General features: G+C 42.0%; 2 protein-coding genes and 1 long non-coding RNA gene across 3 annotated transcripts; 1 reads left to right on the top strand and 2 right to left on the bottom strand.

Annotated features, from left to right (window-relative positions):
- The first annotated feature begins 1,897 nt into the window (after positions 1 to 1,897).
- On the top strand, positions 1,898 to 13,744 carry LOC127295533 (uncharacterized). The gene is made up of 14 exons (XM_051325497.2): positions 1,898 to 2,092; positions 4,420 to 4,562; positions 4,670 to 4,736; positions 5,176 to 5,286; positions 5,920 to 6,109; positions 6,252 to 6,337; positions 6,533 to 6,725; positions 8,149 to 8,260; positions 8,443 to 8,570; positions 8,665 to 8,871; positions 8,942 to 9,051; positions 9,324 to 9,447; positions 10,750 to 10,899; positions 13,248 to 13,744. The coding sequence occupies exons 2-14, from the start codon at positions 4,466 to 4,468 to the stop codon at positions 13,467 to 13,469; spliced, it is 1,797 nt and encodes a 598-aa protein (XP_051181457.1). The 5' UTR covers positions 1,898 to 2,092; positions 4,420 to 4,465; the 3' UTR covers positions 13,470 to 13,744.
- Positions 13,745 to 15,115: 1,371 nt separating this feature from the next.
- On the bottom strand, positions 15,116 to 15,697 carry LOC139839104 (uncharacterized). The gene is made up of 4 exons (XR_011756801.1): positions 15,594 to 15,697; positions 15,447 to 15,479; positions 15,323 to 15,370; positions 15,116 to 15,214 (listed from the first exon to the last, which is right to left on the bottom strand). It is a non-coding gene; the product is annotated as an uncharacterized lncRNA (long non-coding RNA).
- Positions 15,698 to 15,760: 63 nt separating this feature from the next.
- LOC127348943 (uncharacterized) lies at positions 15,761 to 17,673 on the bottom strand. The gene is made up of 6 exons (XM_051374790.2): positions 16,975 to 17,673; positions 16,702 to 16,875; positions 16,286 to 16,387; positions 16,176 to 16,211; positions 15,983 to 16,075; positions 15,761 to 15,903 (listed from the first exon to the last, which is right to left on the bottom strand). The coding sequence occupies exons 1-6, from the start codon at positions 17,368 to 17,370 to the stop codon at positions 15,805 to 15,807; spliced, it is 900 nt and encodes a 299-aa protein (XP_051230750.1). The 5' UTR covers positions 17,371 to 17,673; the 3' UTR covers positions 15,761 to 15,804.
- Between the last annotated feature and the right edge of the window lie 395 nt (positions 17,674 to 18,068).

Below are 18,068 nucleotides of genomic sequence, written 5' to 3'. Positions count from 1 at the left end.
ACATGATATTGAGCACTACGCAATATCTTCATGGCCAACCAATGCCCATTGATGCTCAATCAAATCCGTATGTAGGCGTTTGGACATATTTTCGTCAGTTACTTCAACATTCATATGTCAATAATGCTGTCAGGATGATGCCTCAGGGATTGGCGCAACTAGCTCATTCTGGAAATCCCGTTGGTGCTCATCACGGTCATCACGATTCTCGTTCTCAACGATCATGGACGCTCGTTCTCAACGATCATGTTGTACATGATCAAGCAGCAGATCATCAGCTCATGCATGATCTTCAGCGACCATGTTCTTGCCGGGTGACAGACAATTGCCCACTGAGCTTGGAGCATACCAAATTCCCGCTCCACATCTTTCTTGCAAGCCTCTTGCATCTTGACAAACATTTTCATTTTTTCCGTGTTTAGATTACAAGCAGTCTTCACCAGTGTGGTCTAGTTAGGATGTCATCAGCAAGATAATATGGCTTGTCATATTCATTTTCATTGATCTCGTAGCTCACCTGAGGAGCTTTACCTTGGATAAGCCTTTAGAAAACCAGTGATCGGTCCAACACATTGTATCATTATTGGAACCGGCCATGCCAAAGAATGAATGACAAATCCATAAATCTTGAGATATCACTGCTTCAAGAATGATGGTGCATCTATCCGCATGGCCGCTGTACTGATCATGCCATCCAAATGGACAGTTCTTCCACTCCCAGTGCATGCAGTCTAGCTATGATGTCAATCATGCCTGGGAACCCTCTAGATTCGTTGATTGACAACAGTCGCCTTGTATCATCAACTGTTGGCTCCCTCAAGTAATATTCTCCGAACACGATAATCACGGCTCGGCAAAATCGATACATGGACTCAAGGCCGGTACTCATCGAATATATCAGCAGCCATTTCATAGGATAACATGCGAATAACTGCGGAACATTTTTGGTAGGAGGTGAAGTCTAGCGCACATGTTGCATCGGGTCTGCATTAGAAGTACGGGTCGTAGTCTCTAACGCCGTAGAATGACCATGAACAGGTCCCTTGGCGCCAGAATTTTTTTTTCGTGAACACCGGTGCGATGCGGTCGAAGTATTCCTTTAGAGTCAGTGGTGCCCTTCCACTATGTTGCGCGGCCGAGTTTTTGAGCGGCCCTTCATAGAGCCCCGCTGCACCGACATCTGGCTGGCATTGTGCTCATGGAGGATGGAGGCTGCAACAGAAGCCATGTTCTGCGTCGTCTGATCGGACTCATCGTCGGAAGAGGAGTCAATGACCTCATCGCGGAACTTGTCGAGTATGTTCCACATATCCATCTGCGTGGGTAGCAACTGCGGATAAATGGTCGCCCACAATAGCGCCCAAAAAGTGAGTAAGAAACCTACCAACGCAATTGACCGAACAGGTCCTGAGCGGTGAGGCCGGCCAGCACAACCTACAGATGTTTGCCCCCAAAGACACGGCAGATGTAGCCTAGAACCTACCCCGACTGCGATCTTGTTCTCGGGCGCGGCGAGGCTGAGCAGACGGCGTGTACTGCGGCGGTGCGGCAGGGTGAGATTAGGGTGGTGACGTCGTACTAGAATAACAAAAAGGAGAAGAGGAAGCAAATCCACACAATCGATTTCGCTATGTCTAACTTGCGGAACCGGGTAAAAAAAGGAGGAGCTCGGAGCTATCTCCATCTGTCCATCACCCCCGTGGCCGTGGCCCTTGGGCATTGACCTTTTTTTTTTTTTTTTTTTTTTTTTTGAGAAACCCTTGGGCATTGACCTGCTGCAGTGCAGTACTGCACTCACATTTGGCGTGGCGCGCAGCTTAAGGCCTTGTCCGGCCCATTTCCAATCCACTGGTCTCGGCCGTTCGGTAGGGCGGTTTCGGCCCGTTTGACCCTCCACGCGAGCGAGCAGCGGCCAGCGGCTCCTTCCTTGCGGCACCGCCGCCGACGACGCTGCCGCAGCCCGCAGCCAGGAAGCACGGAGCTCCTCCACCTCCGCCGGCCGCTGCACCATCTCGAACCAGACGCTCCTTTCTTTCCGGCACCGCCACCGAAGACGCCGACGAGATCCTTCCGCCGCAGAGACTTCTCACCTGTAAGTGCTATCCAACTTCTTCCCCTCCTCTCCCCATCCACTGCTAGATGCGGAAAAAAGTTGATGCCCCTGTGACATCCACTTCTTGACCTAGGTTTCTTGATCTTGGTTGTGGTTGTGGTAGCTGCGTCTGTCATACATTGCGAATGATTAACTCTGCCTGGACCAACTGCTGATGCTTGCTAGGAGTTGAATTGGTATATTTTTTTATTAATGCTTCAGATTCAGATTAGTTAGTGCTGGATAACCTAGCTAATGCCACGCCAGAGTCTTATCAGGGTCATTAATCTACTCAATCTCTAGGAATGCAATTTTGCCTTCACACAAATATATACGGATGAGAAAAAGGCCAAATGCACATGCGATAAATTTGGAGGGCACTCCAGCAAGGCACACACCTACTCTTGTATGGACAATCACAATGCACTAAATAAACTTCTTTACCTTTTCCTGGCAATATTCTACTGAAAAGACCTCCTGAACTAAATAAACTTCTTTACACATGTACTGCAGATGTTTGACTATCCTGGTCTGGTGTATGCTTCATTATAGTTGCATTTTTATTTACTTTCTTTTGTTCATGGCTACTGCGTGTTCTTTATCAAATACTAGAGCTGATAAACTACAGTGAGGCCATCTTTTGGTGGTTCTGAACATTTAGTTCTGATTAATTCTGTGTCTTTTTTTTTTCGATCATAATGCATCTGCACATGCATCTGCCTGATGTAGAGTGCTTTGAACGTTTTTCTATCATAAGTATTGCATTTTTTGTTGTTGTCAAGTTTAGCCTTTAGGTGCACTAAAGCATACTCCTGTATATGTATTCTGTATGAACCAGTAATGCGAGAGCTGCTTCCCAAAAGTATTTTGCTACTATAGCACCGCTAGTAGGAACTCTCAAAATATCATATGTTCAATTATTTTACCAGCAATTCAAGTTTAACTTACTACTAGAACATTTTTAACTGTACTAGAATCTTCAGTTAACTGTAAGAATGTTTACTTAACTCTAGGTGCACTGTGATTGTCCCAGATCTATTTTACAACCGTTTTGTTTACCAGTGGAGCAAATTAAGGATCAACCACATTATAATCCAGTGTCTATGCTGGACTATTTCTGTCATCTCCATCGGACAGCCAGAGAAAGAAAACGAAACTAATTAGCTATCACTTTATTTCCCGCATTGGAAGTCTATAATTAATTCTCCATTAGCTCATTTTATTGCCTACAACCTCCATTAACTATTGCTGTCAGATCACTAACTTCTAAAGGACAAATGCTGTTCTCCAGATCCTATTCTTCTTTTGAAACATTGCTCTTCACTTCAATATTGCTTGCCTTATTTTTGTAGAGACATCTCATAATCTCATGGTATTTTCTGGAACCATTTATTAATATGTACTATGAGACTGGGAGTCAATATTGTTTTCAGTTTAGTTGTAGACTTTTAATCTTCTAAGCTGCATTTAGCCACCAAGCATGTTGTGTTGTGCTAACTAAGTGGCCTGAGAGGCAGATCAAACACTCTCTGTATGTTAGCTTGTGGTGCCATCTTAATTATGTTGTTGGCTTCTGACTTATCTCTGTAATACTTAAGTTACAAACATAAGCCCCCAATCTGGTTTATAAGTATGCAACTGCTAATTGCTAGTACATATACATCACTAAACTTTTTCTTAGTCTTACTTTGCTTTTCATCAGCTTTTTATGATCTGTCCTTCCATCACTAAAACCCTAGTTCTAAGATTTACCTTCCATCAGCTTTTTGTGATCTTTCCTTGGTACCAAATGGTTGAACATTAGAAACCACTAGCAGCCATCCGTGCCTAGAAACAGTCCACTTCAGAGTTTGAGTAGTTCGGTAAAATAGTAGTCATCCTACAAATTCCGTTTGCATCTTCCTTGTTTCCAATATAAAGGTCAAACAAGATTGAGTCAAAATTACTTTCTGAAAAATAATTTGGTGGTATAAAATTGGTTTTTATATACGTACAGATGTATGGCTACTTGGAACTGTGCTTGTTGTGAATTCAGTGTAGGATATGCAATATTGTTTCAGTTAAAATGCCTCCATCCTAATCCTGAATTCAGTCTAGAGTGTGCCAAGACAAATACTGTCAGTGCATGGATTATGTGTGCCTCTGTATTTGATTCGCAACAGAATTACCTCTAGAATTCCTTATTTTTCCCCATTTCAGTACTCATGTCGTGATGCTCTCTTACTTGCAATTTTGCAGTCTTGCACAACTAAATATGAGCCTGTTTTCTGCTTTCATTGAGTGGACCGCTAGTGTCCCCGAATGATGCATGGTTGTTGTTCTGTTAGTGTCCTCTGACAGGCTCCCTCGCTGCACGGAGGCATACCCGTGGCCATGTCGAAGCTCGCCAACCAACCACCGCCGTCGGATATGGATGTGGACTCTGCCGACGCAGCTGAGGAAAAGAATCTCGTCAGGTTCTCCATCAACGGTGAGCTTCTTCCACCCCCCCCCCCCCCCCCCCTCAATTACCTGACCCCGGCCTTGGCCCGATCTTCCTCCTCGCATCCACCTGATCTAGCCCTTTCCTCCTCACAGTGCTAGAACTCACAAGGGACGCACAGATGCAGCATGGCCTACGCCATGGCGACTACACGCGGTACAGGTACGTGCTCCACTTGAGGCACGCTCAGATCTGCTGCCTTGGTTATCTTCTCAATTGTGCCATGCTGCCATGATTCTCGCCTCGTGTGACACGTGTTTAAATAGATTGGGAGGCTTGTGTTTCATCTCAGATGTGTGACGACTTGTGACTGACTTCTTTCATCAAATTGTTCCCTGAGATCCAAATTGTCCAATGAAAACCCTGCGGCAAAACTGGTCTATACTCTAATTAAATTCAAACATATAATTAATCCTTCCATATTTGGTTCGCTAATTATATTGCTTTCTTCGTTTTTTCTGGTGCTGGACTGTTTTCGTGGCGAATGTTGCATGTCTTGTTTGGCTGAAGTATCTTGCATTCACTTATAAGTTATTAATATGCAGCTCCTGTCATTGTTGTATGTACTTCTTTGTCTGAAGGAATTAGCATTTACTTGCAGGAGATACTGTACAGCGCGTCTGAGAAGGCTATACAAGTCTTTGAAGTTTCTGCATGGCCGTGGAAAATATACGAAGAGGAATATAATAGAGTCAACAGTGAAAGATGTGAGGTGTGGTGCTTTGTCATGATAATTAGCTATACACCTGTTGCCTATGTTCATACTTCAACTTTGATATCTCTTTCCCTAAAAAGTAAAAAAAAGAAGAATCATTTAGATGACAGATGAAACATTTTATGATGCAGTATGCCCTGACTACTATACCATACATATACAATACAGAGCAGATATTCGCACCACGTCACGTATTTTTGTAATTTTGACAATTTAGATGGACATTTGGAGTTGGCATGTTGCTTCTATTGTTATTGTCGACATCTAAAGCCAATATAGTCATTCAGTGTCTTGCAGAGTAGTTAGAAAACTTCCATTGCTTTGTTTACAGTTGTATATATAATTAGCATTGGGTACAAAGGTTCTAGCCATCCTTTGGTTACTACATGCCTGTGATATTGATTAATAGTTTATTAGTAAATTAGTAATTTTAATCACTAAGGCTAGCAAAATGTTTGTTTATTGTTTATGCTCACTTTCGTAGTACATGTATTCTGTATAGCGATAAGCCCTGCGAAATTTATGCAATTTGGCAATTCGGTGTGCAATTTACCAGTGCAATTTCAATATAGCTTTAGACTTATAGGCTTGGTTACACCTGAAGCATTTTTGACATGTGTGATTTTCTAGGTTTCTGCACGTGGTATTTTATATGGCTGAGAGAGCATGGAGTCATGCAATGGAAAAGAAAACTGCCGGTTCAAATGCAAAGCAGCGCATCTACATGTTGGGTCGATTTAGGAAAGCAGTCAAATGGGCTACACTTTTTTCACAATTATGTTCTATAAAAGGAGATTCCAGGACATCTTTGGAGGCTGAGGTGTGTACTTACTATAGTTTTTTTTATTTATTTAGTGCTCAGTTGACATTCTTTTGTTCAGCACAAAATCAGAAACTTATTATATTGCCCTGGTATAGTTTCCTAATTTTTTTTGCAACCATCTATATAATAATCTTTACAGGCATATGCTTCATACATGAAAGGAACTTTGCTTTTCGAACAAGAGAAGAACATTGAGGCAGCAATCATGAATTTCAAGAATACCAGGTTTGTGAAATGATGCCTGTTTCATTAAAGCTTCGTCCCTTTGGAGTGCGGCCCTTATTCCCCGTGAGATGTTTCTGTTATTGTTGTGCCTTGCTCTTCGGATATATCTTGATACTTGGTGCCACTGATAAGTATTTTTGCATGAGTAATTTTTGAGAGGCACTTGGTGATTGAGAAATGTATTATTTTTCATAGGACTGTATATGAGGAGCTTGGGAAGTATGGCAGTATAGAAAACCAACTTCTATGCCGTCAGCGCATTGAGGAAGTGGAGCCTATGATTGGATTCTGTTCACGCAAACTTGGTGGATCTGCTTTACAAGCACGCGATCTTCTAGATATGGAAAAGGAGGGGCCTGCTTATGATCTCTTCAAAGCCAAGATTGAGGTACTTTTTTCTAACTACTAATTACTAAAGAATACATCTTGATGGTTTTGAAGAAATAGTCATGGGTTCTCATGTCAGGGACATCAGATAGGCAAGCTTTTGTGTATGGCACTGCAAAACTATCAAATATGGCACATGCCGCTGCAGAGATTCGATTATTTTTTGCATGCACTTGTTAACAGATGCATATTTTCTTTTGGTTTTTATGGGAAATGGGTCATGGGTAACCATGGACTTCTTATCTTTGCACAGTTTGGAACATGAATGCTCTGTCGATCTTGATTAATGCTTGTTTGAAATTTGAGTTTTCCTGCTTACTCCAATCAGTATCAGTTTTGTCACAGTTTGAAAATGGTGCAGGTTGGACTTGCCGGGTTCTTGCGGGTGTTGCTTCCCTGCCGTAGTAGTTGTTTTGTTGTTTTAGCTCTGGTTTTGGGCTGAGCCGTTTTAAACAGTGCGGCTGCCCCTAAACTCTTGTGTTTTTGGGTGTCTGCCCTCGTTGGTTGTATCGGTTTTTGCCAGGTTTTCCGTAATTAACTTGGCAACTATCTTCTTAATCAATGAAACGGGCAAAGCTTTTGCCTGATGTTTCAAAAAAAAAAAAAAAATGGTGTGAAATTCTTTTTTTTTTTCGAGAAAACGCAAAGGACCTTTGCGCTTCATTTCATTGAAAAGAAAGAGTTGTAATTACAAGTCTCCTAGGAGACGGTGATACAAGGTAGAGGATGCTTCGCTCTGTGACTGGATACGGAGGTCAAGCCAGCACTCCCAAAGCCGCTACGGAAAGGGTTCGCATCAGCCTCCCTGCTCATACCATGGATGCTCTGGAAGCACAGAAAAGACTGCGTGTTCGACAGGGCACAGCCATCGACGCGCACGCTGCTGGCCAACATCAGGGAAGAAGCTTCTCTCTGGGCAAGGGCCGGAGCTCTGGGGCTGAGGGCCATCCTACCAGCTCTGCGTGTGAAATTCTTGCTGTCCACCTAAACTATGCTATTAGGGTGTTCCTGAATGCTGGTCCTCTAACTAGTATGATAATGGAAGCAGATAACCAATGAGTACATGACCAGAGATTATATAGTGTGGCTCTGTGTTTTAGAGTTCGCACTTGTTTTTGGGTTGGAACTCTTTTTTTCTGCATTTCTAGGTGAAAACAGGAGCTCCCTTGAAAATTCATGTCCTTAGTATATAAAAATCAATATTTGAAGCTGGTAACTGTACTCGTGGCAAATTTCAAAAAAGGAATAGTCACAGTAGTGCTGGATATGTTCTGGGATTTATTCTTTATTTATTGCTTACACTTTGGAGTTATTTTGATAGAATTTCATTAATTGGCAGCATAGTCTACTTATAATTATCAGTGCTAGGTTGCAGAAAATTTTGATTTTCTGTTTTCAGATATATGTGGTTTTTATATTTGCAGGCTGTATTATCTGAGACAAGATCACAGCAAGCGGCTTCTATGACCGAGTTCAACTGGCTTGGACGCAGATTTCCAATTACCAGTGCAAAGACCCGTGTTGCCATTTTGAAAGGTATTCGTATAAATTTCATGTCTGTTTTTTCTAATTATTATGGACTTCATTTGCACGATGGAATCCTTTCATCTCAGATATAGGCTTTATTTAATTGACCAAACATAATTTTGACAGTATTATTTCTGCATTTGCTTTGATTTCTACTTGTGGGTCTCTTTTTAATCTAGTGATATGTACAGCTCAGCAGCTGGAGAGAGATTTAAGTGGTGCAGCAACAGAATCGATCTCTGCAGACAAAAAACTTGCTACATTTGATAAACTATTTTCTGCATACCATGACGCTCGGGGCTGCATCCGTAATGATTTGGTATGAAACCTTAATAATCCGCTCTTAAGCAGCTTTTCTTTCATATGTGTACTAAAAGCACTGTATGCATCCTTCTAACTGTTGCCAAATGCAGGCTTCTGCTGGCAATGCGGAGAATATAAGAGACGACTTGAATGGTCTTGACAAGGCTGTCAGTGCAGTTTTGGGATTGAGGACCATAGAACGTAACCAGTTACTTGTTAGTATTGCTAAAAGTAAATTTGCAAAGCATCCAGATGACAAGAATGAGAAAATTACGAAGCCAGAAGAACTTGTTCGACTGTATGATTTGCTAATTCAGGTAACTTTCTTTATATCATGCCCTACTGGAGTGTGTACTTCTGCTGATGTGAAAACTTTTTACGTTGCAGAATACCACAGACCTAACTGATTTAGTTAGCTCAGGGAGGGATAAAAACGAAGAAGAAAACAGTTTTGTTAATGAGTATGAGCTAAAAGGCTTGGCTTTCCGAGCTGAGAGGTCAGTTCCACATTTTTTCCTTCCAAACCTAGAATTCCTTAACAATGAACCTCTCTATTCCTTAGTACATCGAATAATGCTTAAACAATATGATACCGATTTATTGAGAGTTTGATACAAGGCATCCATTCAGTGCTTTTTAATTTACTTTCCAATGATTTATCTGTATAAATGTTCTAGTGTGTTATCAAGTTTTCATTTCCTATCCTGTAATGTTTACATGTAATGCATAATGGCTATTACCTGAAATTCTTTTTTGGGGTACCATGCAGATGTTTTTATTTGGCAAAGTCATATAGTTCTGCTGGTAAAAGGACAGAAGCATATTCATTATTCTGTTATGCTCGTTCTCTTGTTGATTCTGCACTGCATCAACTGGCTAACAGTCTTGACAAGGTTTGCCACTGTGCCAATACTTTCCTCCTGCTGATTGGAATTGATTACTCAGTAGAGAAAATATCAATGGAACATTTATATTCTATTGAAGGAAATCATGGCTAGCTTTATTGATATTAAATAATAGTTACATCGTACACCAGGAATCTTAATCTTAACAAAAAGCTAAGGGGTTCATCGACCCACTTACAAGAATTTTGATTAGAAAAACAAAGCCTAGATATTAAATAATAGTTACATCGTACACCAGGAATCTTAATCTTAACAAAAAGCTAAGGGGTTCATCGACTGACCCGGACTTTTGGCTCTCGGGTGCAGGCGCACCCTATATACTCTAAATATGTAGTAATTTCAAAAAAAGTCAAAAAATTTTGAATCCTTTTGGGAATCAAAGATAATCAAGTATTGTACTCGTATAAATTTGTTTGGCCAAAAAATGTTTCACATTGACTTCAGGCAAAAAAAAAACAAATCTATGACGAATATAGCGTGAATAGTACTTTAATATAGGACCTTCAAGTCTGTTTTTTTCACCCAGGAAACAAGAGAAGTTATTCCATGGTGAATCTTTCGTATACGAGTACAATACATGATCATCTTTGATTCCCAAAAACATTTGAATTTTTTTGACCTTTTTCTGAATTATTATATTTTTTTTCCATATAGGGTGCGCTTGCTCCCAGGTTCACCCATGCAATTTCGGTTCATCGACCCACTTACAAGAATTTTGATTAGAAAAACAAAGCCTAGATATTTCATCTGCTGCCTCATTTGCTTCCCTCTGGTAATGCATGAACTCTACCTTCCCAATTGAATAAGCTTACTCCACGCAATATGCGTAAGCCACGTAACATCATTCCAAATAGTTGCTTTGCCTGCACGCACCACCACTTCAATGGCATCTGATTCGGCTGAGAACATTTATAGTTTATAGTTCATAGACTACAGTCAGTTTTTCATCACTGTTTCAGTGTGGCCCCGTCATTAGCATTTGTTGCATGCATTATATGGGCACCCCTCGTAAGTTTGCTATAGCATGTTGGTCTTGAGGGCTGTGTATTATGTTGGTACATGCGAAAGTCTGCTATAGCATTGAGCTTTTGATCCAGAGGCTGCTAATCATGAATTCATGACATTGACAGAGGATACATACTGTTTATTAATATACTAGTAGATCTATAAAAAAACATAGTATGGGGCTTTACTAAGGAGCTCTAAAGTTTATCTTACTTAGTTAATCTATTATATTTATTTCGATGTCAGGCAGGTACTTGAGTCTAACTGATTTTATCTTACTTACAGGCCTTAATCCAAAATCTCAAAGCTCTCTCAGACAATTGTAGATCTAATAGTTGCATAGAACATGCAACGGGTATCATGGAGGATGAAACTGCTCCTGGAAAACTTTCTAAAGGAGTCTCAACTATGTCACTTGGTGACAATAAAAAGAAGGTATGTCTTAAAAAAGGGTTTTGTCCAAATAAACATTTAATGAGATTGCAGTCTGTCAGTGTGTTACTATTGGTATTTTTTTTTTTTTTTGAGGGGGAAAACCACTTCACTAACTCATAACATTATTACAATCAGCCACTAGGCTTTCTCTAAGAAACTCTGGGTAGGCATCTAACCAATCTGTATCAACAGCATTCTCACACGCATAGCGTGCACACTCATGAGCTACTTTATTTGCCAATCTACCAACAAAACTAAAATCGAAAAACTGAAAGGAAGAGCTAATCTCATCAATCTCACTGAACAGAGGAGCAAGTAAAGAACGCTGGTTCTTCCTCTCCTTCCATAAACTCACCAGCTGTGCACAATCCGACTCACACCAGACACGCACATAACCCTGTGTTTGTGCAAAAGCAACAGCATCTCTAAAGGCCAAAGCCTCAACACAGAGAGGGTCCGAAATGCCATGATAAAGACGACACCATGCAGCTCTGAAACCCCTTTCATCCCTCGCCACACCTCCACCTCCTGCAATACCTTGTTCTTCTCTGATTGCACCATCACAGTTCATCTTAAGCATATTACGTCCTGGGCCCTGCCAGGTACAGGGTGGTCGGGTGTGACCCATCTTAGGAATCCTCACCTCTATAAGTCCCATAGTTTCAGCTATAGTCTCCATTGTTTTGCTAGGATCATATCCTTTGTCATCATGAGTCCAACGATTCCTGGAGTCCCAGATCGCAGACATAATCGAGATCACACTCTCCCGCTCCCCCTGACTAAACATAGTATCACACAAAATATCCATCGCCCATGTGTCAGGGTGCAGATTTGGTAACTTCAAATGCAAAATTTCCCGGGCTGCATTCCAAAACTGTTTCGCATGCCCGCACTCCATCATTGCATGGTAAAGAGTCTCTGATGCTGAATTACAAACCGAGCAAGTACTATGAACTCTGACATGTCGCCTAGTGAGGGTTGCATAATCGGGCAAAATGCCTTTCAAAACCCGCCACCAAAAAACTCGTACTCTCGGTAAAACATTCAGCTTCCAAAGCCTTTTCCATTTATCAACATTCTGCAGATTCGAATGTCCAACTCCACCATTGATAGCTGCCTCCCTACTCTCTTTAGATGAAAGAAGAGCACGGTATGCAGACCTTACCGAATAAACACCGGATTTCTCATAATGCCAAGCAAGCCAATCATCTCCTGCACTCCTGCAAAGAGGGATCTGCAGAATAGCATGGGCATCTGGAGCAAGAAAAATCTCATGGATCTTCTCCAACTTCCATTGATGCTGAACAGGGTCAATAAGCTCATCCACTGTCACAACATTAGTATCAATTAACCTGCCCATTGGTCGGTTGGCATTCATACCAGGGATCCATCGATCCTGCCATACAGACACAGTAGAACCGTCACCAACACGTTTTAACAGCCCCAACTCCAAAGCTTGCCGACCCGCAAGAATCGCTCTCCAGGTTTTTGATGCCGTCCGAGCTGGGGTAATTGACATAAAGTCACTACTCGAATAGTATCTGCTTCTTAGAACTCGAGCACATAAAGAATGAGGTTGAGTGAGCAGTCTCCAACCTTGCTTTCCAAGTAAAGCCAAGTTAAATAATTCAAAATCTCGGAAACCCATCCCACCACAACACTTTGGTCTCGCCAGTTTGTCCCATGACAGCCAGTGCATAGCTTTCTTATCAATGGATCCACTCCACCAAAAGCGGGCGATGAGGGAAATAATTTTCTGGCAGGTACCCTTTGATAGCTGAAAACAACTCATGCTAAAGGTCGGAATTGCCTGGAGCACTGCCTTAATCATCACATCTTTCCCTGCATAAGACATTAGTTTATCCCATCCCATAGTCGCACCATGTTGGAGTCTTGTGTTATGGTAGTTGGCTATCCTCTCCAGTCAGCTATTCTGCTCTTTTGTACGTGTCACATGAGTCCATTGATGATTAGGTGCTGGAGAAAGCTTTGAACCTAAGTTCTGCAGTATAAATGAAGCATATAAGCTGCAGATTTTCTTATTTCTCATCTATTGTTTGGTTTCCACTTCCGTTTTTATATTTAACTTTTGAATTGTTAGTGAGCCTACTTTATCTGCCAAACCCAGTACGATATTTCACTACTTTGCGCGATGATTCTGCTATTTGATCTTTCATGCATCTCTTGATCTATAAACAGTTTGGTGCCCCCTGGGTTTATCTTCAGTGTCTGAAATTTTAGTCAATGACATGCTTTGTTGGGCATTATAACGAAATGACGTGCTTTAAGGTGGCTAGCTGGTTTTGTTATCTTTCAAATATATACTGATCATAAGTTTCGTTTTGCAGGATAATAAATACCTTATTGATATGCTAGGGAGCTATGAATCAGCACTTGGCGAGCAACACCCCAAAGTGCCAACTCACATTGCGCAATTTCCTCCACCGTTCCAATCAGTTCCGTGCAACCCCATTGTTCTTGATATGGCATACAATATAATCGAGTTCCCGAACCTTGAGAACAGGATGAAGAGAGAAAAGAAGGGTATCCTCAAAAGATTCTGGGGCTGAAAAGAATAGAGGACGTATCTCAATTCCTCAGGATTATCTTCCTCTTATAGTTTTTTTTGTGGTAACTCTTCCTCCAGAATTTTGGTACATTAGCTTGGTGGATTAGTTTGTTTTTGGCACTTGCCATGAACGCGTGCAGACTCAGATAGCTTGCTCATTCATAAGAAAGTCGAACTAAGTTTCATACACTTTTTTCAAAGTACATCCCTTTGAGTGTCGCCCTAACTTAATCTGTATATAACATCGAACAATGAGTATAATTATGTTTCATGATATTAGGGCATGTTTTGCTGTAGCAATTAACCATACTATGTGCCAAATGTGTAACGCCACAACTCTTGTGGGAGTCTGCTTGGTTGAAGGACCAAGATGCGCACTCTTGCGGTCTTGCCACACAAGTTGCTGAGTATCCAACTAAAAGCCACCTTGATGGAAGGAAAACGCTGTTGATCGCTACGTATGTTAAGGCTGGCCACACAAATTAGTTTACAGGCGACAAGAAGGCAAATAAGAACATGATTACATCTGACCAGAAGTGTAAAATCGATCTCATCATGCATTCCTTAGTTTTACTTGACAATTTTTCCTGAACTTGACATATTCATGGTCACCCTCAACCGTACTACAAATTCTGCGGCAATATTCCTAGTGTTCATACTCACCCTGCACATTAATATCAGTACCATTCAATCAACTGCAGCGACAAGAAGGCAAAAAAGCAATAGCCCCTACAAGACCGCATGCATGCACTTGGTATGGATATGCAGCCACTCATCACATGCAAAAGCAGGGGTAAATTTAGTACTAAGAAACAATAGAAAAAACAATGCTCCACTACCTCTCTTTGGTATGCGGGGCAGACTAAAACGAAACAGGGGGAGTATGTAAGAAGCAAAGCTTTTACCTCGGCTGATAACAAAACATCGTTAAGGTTTATTGTGGTTTTCCTACCATGTGTTTTCATGAAAAGTCTTCACTTACTTTAATTTTCCTACCATATAATGTATTGAACTAAGCAAATTGTAGTAGTTGCAACAACTATTAAATTTTCAGACGGTGTCTGCTATGATTTCAAAATCCTGGAGAACATGGTAACTATTGATCGTTTTCTGCCTGTAATCTATATGAGGCGACTGCCATCAGCGTACACACTGGCGGAGCTTAGTGTAAATAGGGGGGCAAAACACTGAATATAACTGTCTTTTCCTTTGCCTGCAGAACTATTGCATGCTAAAAACTGAAGAAAAGGTAGAGCAAGTGGGCAATGCTGTCCGTTAAACTGTACAAAACAATCAGAGCCACTAATCAGAGCGCCAGAACCTAGCAAAAATCAACCGGTACGGCGCGGCATGCCGCCGCGTGCAGCACAGATAATGCCTAACATTAACATCAATATCTAGTGTATATATTAGGATGCTACCTAAGTTAACAAAGTAAACAATGAATCTTGCGGTACATATATATGGTAAACAGATATTTTGCGGCCCACAGTTTCCTTTCATTCTTTGATTGCGATCCCCTGCTTCAGAGTGTGACAATGAACTGCTTTGTCATGCGGAGCCTAAAAGTAGAATTGCACAAGGTATGTTAAACCCCAAGTAGATGATCTGGTCAAACAAATATGTAATCTAACAAATTTGTACATACTTTTTTGGGGGCTGACAGGGTGCGGGGATCAAACCGATTTGTTTAGCGATGCCCAACTTCTTTTTCACGTAATCATAGTATGTCTTGGGTTTCCTTCCCTAGAAGTAAATTTCGCTTCCACGTCAGCAAAAAGGCGTGAATTCGGACATGCATTAAAAGCCAGAATAGAGGTACATGTATCTGAACTAGAAAAAGAACCAACTCACAGGTCTTGTAACATAGTCCATGATCAACCCCTGGGCTTCTTCAGCCACCTACAAGCAAAAGCAAATTGCTTTAGTGCGAAGAAAGGTTCCAATTAGACTTTGATCTCAGAAAAATGAAGTTTACCTTTTCACCAATGCGATCCAAGAAGGGTTTATACTGTACAACGAAAATATGAAAGAATTAATCAGATATGATAATAGTTGGGACAGAGAGACGAACCAAGAAGCTAGAGAGTTAAGGGAATAACATGTGTGAAGAAAGGCAACCTACTATTTCTTTCAACGGACATAAATTCGGCTCAAACTCAGCCTGGATTGCAAAAATGAAAGAGTACTTGTCATCGTTGTAGACACGCATCAATGCATCCTCGAAAGTCAGCTAAGCAATGTTTTTTTAAAACCAATATCTGTCAATAAGCATGTAAAGCTGGAACAAAGAGGGGAAAACACAACTTCCCTAGTTCAGCGTATTCAAGAAAGAATCAAATCTCTTCCACAGTAAGCAGCTTCCACATCTCAAAAAGGAAATCAGCATAGGGCAGAGACCAAATAAAATCAATCTGCAAGCTGCGCCTAAATTCCTGAACAAAAAATTAAAATTATAAAGCACTGTCACAATATGCAGTGCCAACTAATTGGCATGTGATGGAAGGGCATTACATTGCAGCCTGATCTAATTAAAGTCTTGTAAACATTGGGATGTACTGCTGCAATCTTGAGTGTATGATAATAGATCAGTCTCTCAGCTTTTAACTGCAAAATAACAGAACAGCTATAGGATGTGGTGCACGAGAATAAAACATCAAATACATACACTTTTCCCATTAATCCATAGACTTTAGGGAATATTTACCTCGCAGGTCGTCCTTGTTATGTACCATTCAATCAACTGCACGTGACAAGGCAAATCAGAACATGATTACATATGACCAGAAGTGTAAAATCGATCACTATCATGCACACCTCAGTTTTACTTGACAATTCTTCCCAGAACCGAACATATTCCTGGTCACCCTCAAGCGTACTACAAGTTCTGCGGTAAAATTCCCATTTTTCATACTCACCCTGCACAATGAAATCATCATCAGTAGCCCATTCATTGCTAGTTTCATGGTTCCTGCAGTCAGTGCTAAATTATGAATAACACGTACGTAGAGTATTACTGCACTAACTCAGGCGTTTGATATGCTGAAGCAGGGCACGTGGAGAAGAAGTCATTGCAAAGAGCCATGTAAGCACGGCACTAATCTACAACAAAACTGTGGGTTCTCTATAAGCACGGCTACCTATACCACTCTGAGCCACTGAAATACTAACGAATATAATTGTTGAACATTGAACCACTGAAATATAGTTGCATGGAGCCAAGCGTTACGTACATTATTCCGAAGCATTAGCCGCTGGTAGTCCTGAAAGTGAGCATATTGGCAGTATACATCATCGAAGTACCATTCAAAACCGCGCTCATGATCCAAATAGTACTCATTGGCATCGAGATCGTCAGGAGGGAATAACTCCAACAGTGCTTCATCGTCCATATCCTGGTATTTCTCCTACATCAACATCCCAAAAGCAAAGTAAACACAAAACATAGCGTATATGCCATTTATAGAACACGCAGAAATTGCGACATGTATGATGTTCATAGGTACCTCATAAGCTCTGATGCGACACAGCGCGAGGCGCCGGTTCAACACTCTCAGCTGCTGCTCGTCGAGGAAAGGAAAAGACTCGTCATCAATAGCGCCTCCGTAGTAGACAAAGGGGGTGTCCTTCAACCGCCGGAGACAGCCATCGATCTCCTTGGCGAGCTTATCATCGTCCCAGTCAAGTCCGTCGATTTCCTCTGGCTCTTGTTTAGATTCACAGGGATTTTCTCCTCGGTTCCACTTGAAGAAACGAAGCCATACTAGCTCTTTCTTGGCACAAGAATGCTCACCAGAAGTAGGTGCGCTTGTTGTCCCCGTCACAGCAGCAGCAGGAGAGGCTTCACCGGATCGTGGGGAGCAGCTAGCAGCGCGCGCGATATCAGAGCGGCCACTGTCCATCTGCGATCCAGGATACCGCAGGCCCCCTCTCTAATCTAAACAGGATCTCCAAACCCTATCCCTGCAGGTACAATTTGATCCGAAATCTTGAAGGATATAATAGGGGATTTGTTTCGCGAAGGACAGTTCTGATCGGATTCGGAGGAGATGCAGAGCCGGCCGGCGGACTACTTCGTCAGTTTCGATCAATTATCACGGGGAAGACGGGATGTCTGTCAGGCACCAATCTGTCTGAACCTGACGAACTAAATACTCGTGGCGGCGAAGCCGTATTAGGGGAGGTATTAAGGCGGTACACCCGCGAAAAGTTGTGTATTAGACTTAGAGCATGTCTAACAGACCCCTTAAAAGGCCCAACCCCGTAAAATAACCGCCGATATACGGGGTAGGCCTCTACCCGGCCGTCTAGTAGACCCCGTAAAACAGGCCCCCGTGTCGATTTTTTACAGTTTCGGCTACGGGGTGACTTTTGGCCCCTTACTTGTACGGGGCGGGAGGCCGAATACAGGGCCAAACCCTCACTCGTGGCGCGATGAATTTTCAGAAATTGCAACTGCTTCCGCGCGACGGCTGTTGGCGCTCGTCGGTGCCTCCGGCGTGGCGGCGGCTCGGTTCGCCGGTGAATTCGCGCCGTGGGTGCCAGCGGCGGGTTGGTCGGCTTGAGGACGACCTGCAGGTGGGCGCGCGGGTGGGGTTGG

Source organism: Lolium perenne, chromosome 4 (assembly GCF_019359855.2).
Source record: "Lolium perenne isolate Kyuss_39 chromosome 4, Kyuss_2.0, whole genome shotgun sequence".
In the NCBI taxonomy this organism is placed as follows: domain Eukaryota; kingdom Viridiplantae; phylum Streptophyta; class Magnoliopsida; order Poales; family Poaceae; genus Lolium; species Lolium perenne.
This window is presented reverse-complemented; position numbering and strand designations above follow the sequence as displayed.

Coding starts and splice junctions, on each gene's coding strand:
- LOC127295533 (XM_051325497.2), top strand. CDS start 4,466: ATGTCGAAGCTCGCCAACCAACCACCGCCGTCGGATATGGATGTGGAC. Junction 6,110..6,251: donor GGACATCTTTGGAGGCTGAG/GTGTGTACTTAC, acceptor TAATCTTTACAG/GCATATGCTTCATACATGAA. Junction 8,261..8,442: donor CCGTGTTGCCATTTTGAAAG/GTATTCGTATAA, acceptor TGATATGTACAG/CTCAGCAGCTGGAGAGAGAT.
- LOC127348943 (XM_051374790.2), bottom strand. CDS start 17,370: ATGGACAGTGGCCGCTCTGATATCGCGCGCGCTGCTAGCTGCTCCCCA. Junction 16,388..16,701: donor GGCTAATGCTTCGGAATAAT/GTACGTAACGCT, acceptor TTCATTGTGCAG/GGTGAGTATGAAAAATGGGA. Junction 15,904..15,982: donor TAATTAGATCAGGCTGCAAT/GTAATGCCCTTC, acceptor TTTTTTGTTCAG/GAATTTAGGCGCAGCTTGCA.